The 7,422-nt window shown below is 45.5% G+C and overlaps 1 protein-coding gene across 1 annotated transcript in view; it reads left to right on the forward strand.

The window, feature by feature from the left end:
- The window catches only part of RSPH9 (radial spoke head 9 homolog (Chlamydomonas)), an 18,680-nt gene extending 11,798 nt beyond the window's left edge, over nt 1–6,882 (forward strand). Inside the window, exon 4 of the mRNA XM_010152849.1 lies at nt 6,629–6,882. Coding sequence (XP_010151151.1) covers nt 6,629–6,789 — 161 coding nt within the window. The 3' untranslated portion in view covers nt 6,790–6,882. The remainder of the gene's footprint in view (nt 1–6,628) is intronic.
- The last annotated feature ends 540 nt before the right edge of the window (nt 6,883–7,422 follow it).

Genomic DNA, 7,422 nt, shown 5'->3' on the forward strand with positions numbered 1-7,422 from the left:
GTGTATATGGAAGATCCAGACCTGTCTTAATCATTTGTGCTGCAGAGGCATCCCCAGCAGGAGAGGGTACTGGTGAGAAAAAGCCTCTGAAGTAAGATCATTTTACTTTGAGGTTCGGGCATGGTTGTATTTGTGTGTCAAAGACGTGGCAGGCATTAGGACCACGCAAGAGCTGCTTGGCAGCATCTAACTGTTTGTAAGCTGTGCTTTCCTGGCTCTGGTGGCTTTTAAAAATAGTACTGAACCTGCAACCAGTCTGTGTTTTTATTTAATTATTATTAAATAGTTATATGGGGAATTGGAAATATTGACAGCAGTGTTAACATATGGGGTGCAGGTGGTGTGTCAAGCAAATGGAAGAGATTTAGTTTGCAGCCAGTGAGTGGCATGGAGGAGTTTCAGCCCCGCATAATAGTGTTTGGATGTGTCCTTATGGCTGGTAGGCTGCGTGTGAAATGTCCGTGTGGCGAAATTTGTTGAGAGCCAGAGCACAGTGACCTTTCCTTACAGCTGCTCTGCTTTGCAATTTGTCTTTGTTCCCTACAGACAGCAAATTAGAAGTCGGAAGCTCTTCCCAGTGTAGGATTTTCTGTCGGAGGGAAATGGAAGCTAAATCCCACGGGTGTAGTGTAGCTTTGTCAGAGCTGAGTGCTTGGCTGGGGTCACGCAGTGGGTGCTTTTGCAACGGGAAACGACTGCGTTGCCCCTCTCTGGGTGTTAATATTTGTCCTATATCTCAGTGTTTCACTCAGGACTGACCGCAGCAAGCTATGTTATGACCTGCTCTTGTGGCAGCATACTGTGCTAACGGCAAGTGCAACCGAGCCGTGGCTGCTTTTCCCTCGAGACCTTTCCTCCATTGAAGAGGAATTGATAATGTCACTTTTACGACCCTCTGTAAGCTTTTGCGACACGGAGCCTCTGTATCAGGCTGCCCAGCTCTTAAAGCTGTTTCTTCTCAAGCTTGCCCTGAAATGAGGCACTGCTGAATCACCTCCAAAGGAGCAATGTTATGAGAGGTTATACTGAAAGTGGACCAGTTATGGCAGGCAAGTTCTTCCGCGAACAGCCCTCTTAAAAGGCTTTTGTTTAAAACCTAATGTCTCACCCACCCTATTGCCTCTGCGAATTACAAGACTCGGCCCGTAGCCAAGACAGACACGGGGGATGAGACAGGGATTTCTATTGGCGACTGGAAAGGAAGAAGAAGCTGAGAAAGGAGGTCGACTTTTGAAATTCAGCCCTGGTGTCCTGGCAGCTGTTGAAGGGCCATAAAAAAGGCAGTGGTTTAACACTGGGTGAGCATCAGGATCTTCAAAGCACTTTCTTGTCTGGGAAAGATGTAAGGAACTCCTCAGAATTCCTGCCTGTGTTTGGAGGGGTGGAGGCTGCAGCCTGATCCAAAGAGGGAATAGGAAGCTCCAGATCTTCATCCAGCGGATATTTTTCCCATGCTCTTTCCTCCCACACAGCAGCTCCCTCCCTTCCCTTCTGGAGCAGCAACAGGCAATAGTTTCAGCACAGACAGTGCTTGGCTTCCTTAGATTTGCTGGGTGCAGCCTAAGAATTAAATTGCTCTTTTAAAAACATGTATTTTGAAGAATGGAAACCTCACCAGAGCTGTGATACTGTGAGAAATCTCTAGTGTGAGAGCAATGACCTCCAGTTCCATGCACCTCAGTGAGATTTGCATGATGAGTGAAGTTAACTCTGCTGCCTGATTTAGGGACAATACAGATTACAGATTAAAAATGACATCTTTTACTTGCTGTTTCCTAGTTCTAGTTGTATTCCCTCCAATGTAAGTAATAATGACTTTTACATTTTTTTCCTGACAGCTTTTATCTAGGAGTCTGGGTGTACCTTCCAGAGTGGTGCTCTGAGCTTCCCAGCCTCCCAGCAAGAGACAGGTTTTTTGATGCAGGGGCAGTGACGAGCAGAGGGACAGCCATGGGATATCCTGTGCCGATGTTAGAGAGGATCTAAACCTAGCATCCTGCTTCTGCATTTTATAGTCATATAGACCTACACCTACCTATGCAATGATTTTACTCCAAGAACCATTTGTAATAGCAGGGAATTAAAAAAAAAAGGAAAGAAAAAGAGATAAAAGCAGCATTTGATTTTCATAATTCTCATCCCTTTTTATAGTGTGTTATTAAATGCATTTATAAGGTTTTCTCTTGAAGGAGGAAAGAAGGCATATTCATTTTAAGCTATTATTCCATACTGTTCATTAGCTACTAATTAAAGTACTTTTAAATGATTTATGACATCATTATTTCAAATTCCTACAAGAAAAGTAGGCCTAAAAAAGCATCTTGTTGTTTGAAGATTGTGAGATTTGAGCTGTAATGGAAGAGAACACAATTGTCTTTGATCTTTCAAGGAGAAGAACTTTCTCCATGTCTCACAAGTTCAAATATTTTGTTTTCTGGAACATTTCCTCAAATGCTGCTAATGTGGTGAGGTATGGAAAAACCCCAAGTATTGAGATAATAGGCCCTAACTTCTTCCTTGAAAGACAAGGACCAAAATAAGCAGACAGGTTGCAGAACTTCAGTGTGATGCCTTCTTAGAAGGCAGACACCAGCATTGTGTATCCAATGCAGTTCTGAATGGATTTTTGAAACTGCATTGGAAAATGCAGTTCCATTCCCATCTGGAAAGGTGTACCGAGTAAATCACTTCTGATAGCTGGGTTAGAAAAATGTCCCTAGTGATCTGGTTAGTAAAAGGTGGAAGGTGGCACTACTGCTGCTGTTTGGCTCTGCAGAATAAAGAGCAGCTCTGTGACTAACCATCATTCTGGCTGAAAACAGGATCCGAGTGAAAATGACATGACAGATTCAGGCAGTTCCTTATAACTTTTTCTGTCCTCAACCTATGTTGCGTTGGTCCAGTTGGGAATGCCCATAAGTACCTGCTTGTTTTGTTCAGGTCCTCTTTTCACAGGAAGACTTATGCAGTCTGCAGAGTAAAGAGCAGCTCTGTGACTAACCATCATTCTGGCTGAAAACAGGATCCGAGTGAAAATGACATGACAGATTCAGGCAGTTCCTTATAACTTTTTCTGTCCTCAACCTATGTTGCGTTGGTCCAGTTGGGAATGCCCATAAGTACCTGCTTGTTTTGTTCAGGTCCTCTTTTCACAGGAAGACTTATGCAGCATCAGCAAGACTTTATTGTCCATTTTTGCATAGAACTAGACGCAGAATCAAGGATCAGAGAAGAGCTGGAAAGTATAACAACTTAATATTCCCCAAAGGTCTCACATTTATGAAATGACAAATTTCATGAGCCCTTTGCAGGTTTGCAGCTTGGACAGACGGTAGGGAAATGAAGCAGCTGCACTTCAGAGCCTTCAGAGATCTAGCATAAAAGTGAATGGAGCTGTCTTCAATTACATCTGTCCGTTGCTGCCAGGTGTGAAGGTGCATGGCAGTTCCTTTGATCAGCAGTTAACCGCTGATGAGTACTCCACAGAGATTCATAAGCCTGTTGGACCCTGGGTAAATGTTCTGAGGAGATCAGGGATCCATGCACTGCATTGCCCCAGAGCATAGATATGGGGATTTAATCAAATTGAACTTGATTTACTCTACCGTCTCTGTGAATTTATCGAAGAAAAAGAAGTCTGAATCCAGATACAGTTCCTGAGAGCATTAATATCCCTGGTTTTCCTCTCATCTTTCCCACTTGTCATGCTCCAGGCATTTCTTTTTGTTCTTTGTAAATAGTTTGGGGCAGAGGGTTCATCTGTGTACACGAACATATGTATACAAGCTATCACACGTACCCAGGCTGCTGGATGCTTCCAGTACGTTGGGAGACATTAGCAAACTAGATAATCCCTAAAGGCTTTCATTACCCAGCAAGGCATGGCACAGTCCTATTCTTGACAGACTTGCTTCTCAGAGGACTGGTCCTAAATCAAAGACAAGGAGAGTTCCTCGTTCCAATCTTTTTGTCAGAGAAACTCTTCCAAAAGTTCACAGTCCCCCCTGCAAACCAATATGTAAAGCTAGAGCAAGAACCACCAGTATTTGGATGAAGGGCTTGTAGATAATTTCTGCAAGTTCAAGCTGCACGAAACCCGCACTGAAAGCAAAGTCAAGGAAAAAGTTGTCACAATTACATTCACACCTAGTTGCTTGCCACTTGTTGCTGGACACCCCTACGCACGGTTGAGCTACTGCCACTAGCAAATGCTGAAAACTTGTAGAGGCAAAATTCAAGAAACTGTTTGAAAGCTTGTCCTTTGACAGCAGATGGCTGTAGTGCTTCAGCCACTGGATGATCTGCCTTGTAGTGAAGTGTTCTTCAGCCGGGTTTCCACGCTACACAAGCAGCGAAGTTCCTTAAGAACATGCAGATTTTATGGGAGACAGTTGGAATTTGTAATCCCAGTGGCTGAAGTGTAACACGTGTTTTTACTCCAGGTACGGCAGAGATCCAGTCCAGTTTGTCCCCGTAGGAGTGGCACTGGAGAGGCTGCACGGGACAGTGGGGTTGCCTTGTATGCGCAACCACTGCTTGTGAAGACACTAGCTCATGCTTTAACTAGGGCTGTGCAAAGAATGTCACAGTGCAAGGAAGGTGAAAAGCTGGCACACCCCTGTACTGATCCTGCCCTATATTAAGTAGTGCTTTGATTTACCGTGATTCCAGCTGTTTGTCTTTAGTGGAAACATGGAACTGAGTGAGTCAGAAGTAGCAGCGATCTCCAGAGTCTTTAAAGACTGTGAATGTCTCCTCCTGCAGCCAGAGTGGGTTTGTCAGACAGTGCAGTGCCTGTCACGGAAGGTAGACATTACTGCTGGTAGGTTAGTTCCATGTTTGCACATCAGCGAAGAGAGTACTTTGAAAGGGAGCAGATCAAAGATGACACAGGACTTATGTGGTGCATATTATAACAAACCTGTGGAGCTTGCTACTGAAGGAGACAGGGGAAACAATAGTGCCCAGTTCAAAAGTACAGAAATACAAAGAGAAGTGGTGGGTAACAGGTGAGCAGCACAACTCATGACACCAGGTTTTGCAGGGTTCTGAACCGTGTTGTTCCTTTCTGATTCTGCATCCACCACGTATACATTTCCCCCAACTACTGCAGTTTGCATGAGACCACGTGTATTGCGAGCAGGAGCCCAAAACTGGGCAAACACCGGCTGCCCAGCTAGCTGCTGCCTCTTGGCAGCCAGGCAAGGCTGCGCTTCCCCGCAGCCACGCGCAGACCAAACAAATAGCTTCAGGAACTGCGGCCAACCCCTGGGCCATGTCCTGTGGAGACCTGCTGTAGGAACTTGCGGTGTTAAAAACCCTTCAGCCCTTTGTCGGATGTGACTAAAATTGGCCAAGAGTCAGAAGTTAGTGGGAGGGGGAGGACTGGCAGCTGACAGCAATCACAGAAGCCCTTCCCCAGGCTAACTATGACATGAGTAAGCATGAGTCAGAGCATAAATTGATGAGCCTAAGATTATCTACAAGGATGAATACCGTCTAACTGGCCCAACGCACCGTGGACTTTCTGCTTACTCTGGAACTGGCAGATTTTGGCTTTGGGCGCAGATAGGCTGTGACCGCTTGACTTCAGGCCAGCAGTAGCCTGACTCCAACTGCATTTTCTTTTATTTGGACATGCTGCTTTTGCTTTTAGATGGGACATTCTGCAGGAACCTTCTTCCTTACACTGTAGCCTCTAGGCACTACTGATTTGGTGCTGAAGCTGGTATTTTCTTCTCCTGGCAGCCCCTCGCCCTCTGGCATTGAATCCAAGATGATGCTCCAGCCCCCTTCCCTCCGGCATTGTTCCCAGGCTGTCCTGTCAGACGCAAAACAAATACTCAGTGGCTCAGAGCTCCTTGCATCCAGGAGAAATTGCATTTTCACACTGGCTCTGAACCTCCTCTACAGAGCCAAAGCAAAATTAATGCAGAAACTAATCCCTTTGCCCCTACCACGCACATAATCTTCAATGGTGGAGCCAAGAAAGACTGAAGAGAATTAACGTTTCTGTAAATTTCTCTGAGATAGGAAATACCCTGCTTTTTCACACTTTCTCTTCTTCCTCTTTCTCAGTCACTGCATCAGGGAAACCAGTGTTACCTGAGGCAGGAAAGCACTTTCTTCTTCCCAGTACTACTGCTACAAGTTTATTTTAAGAAGAAATTTCATACCTATGCAGGATTGCTATAGCTAGTTTTGGCTCTCTGTAGCTATTAGCTAGACCAAGTAGGTGGCAGAGCTTGTTAGAGGAACTGCTACCCACTCGGAAGCAGCCAAGAATAGCTGTAGCCTCCCCTTGGGATCATGTATACAAGCCTGGAGCTCCCTTCCTGTGAGCATATGACATTACCATCATAGCCATGGGAATACGCTCCTGTGTGAAACTAGGCGCAGGCATCTGGAAACGAAGGCAGCCTGTGATGCTGAACTGTCAAGAGAAGAAAGGGCATCGAGGCTTCTGGTCTCCCTGACTCCCCTCCTTTCAGGTGGCACAAACTCCAGTGCAGCCTTGTGTGCTGTTAACAACCCACCCCTGTCCCTCTCCCAGCTCCGGGACAGCTTGCTCCAGGAGTGCTGCCTCTTTCTTCTTTGCAGTGACTCACAAGCCCATGTTCTCGCACAGGCTCCTGGACTGTCCAGCTAGAGAAGGGAGGCGCTGTGGTGGTGCTGCGGAGCCTGCTGTGGCTGGGTCTGACATTCTACCACGTCCCAAAGACCAAGCAATACGGCTACGTCTACTTTGGCACTGGCGAGAAGAACTTAGATCTGCCCTTCATGCTGTGACTCTCCTGTCTGGGACAAGAACTGGAGAACACTTAGATTTTATATTTAGGAGATTGTTGCTTACTGCTTGTTCTAATAAAAGTGTGAAACCTCTGCACTTTGAGCAGGATTCATTTGCGCCTCTACTCTGGCCCCAATTCTTTTTCCTAGGACTTCACCGTGTGCAATCCTCCCTCATCTCCAGACTGAATTCCCTGTAATGTGTCAAGGCAGACCCCTTAGATAGTAACAAAAGGCATTTTCTTCCATGATGGGCGAAGCCCTAGGTCAGAAATCAAACCTAGGCAATCTGTCTGATCACAGAGACACCATGCTTACACAAAAACTCACTTGGAGACAACACGGATGAGTGCTGCTGTCACCCATGAATGACAAACAAAAATAGAGTGTTGGCCTTGGAGTCAGAGTAGAAAGCTGATGCATGCTGTAAGGGATCTCTACTAAACCCTAAACTCCAGAAAGGCATATAGAAGAGAGTATTTTGTTTTTCAGATGTTAGGTTTCACCAAAATCAGCTCATGGCACTGACTGTGGAAAAAAATTAACTGTGTGTGTCACATGTTCTGTTGCAAAATGTGCTCATTCTGGTTCATCTCAAGGCAATGGTTTAATCCAGCGAGTTTTCTGTTAGTA

Source organism: Eurypyga helias, unplaced genomic scaffold, assembly GCF_000690775.1.
Source record: "Eurypyga helias isolate BGI_N326 unplaced genomic scaffold, ASM69077v1 scaffold34365, whole genome shotgun sequence".
Taxonomy (NCBI): Eukaryota; Metazoa; Chordata; class Aves; order Eurypygiformes; family Eurypygidae; genus Eurypyga; species Eurypyga helias.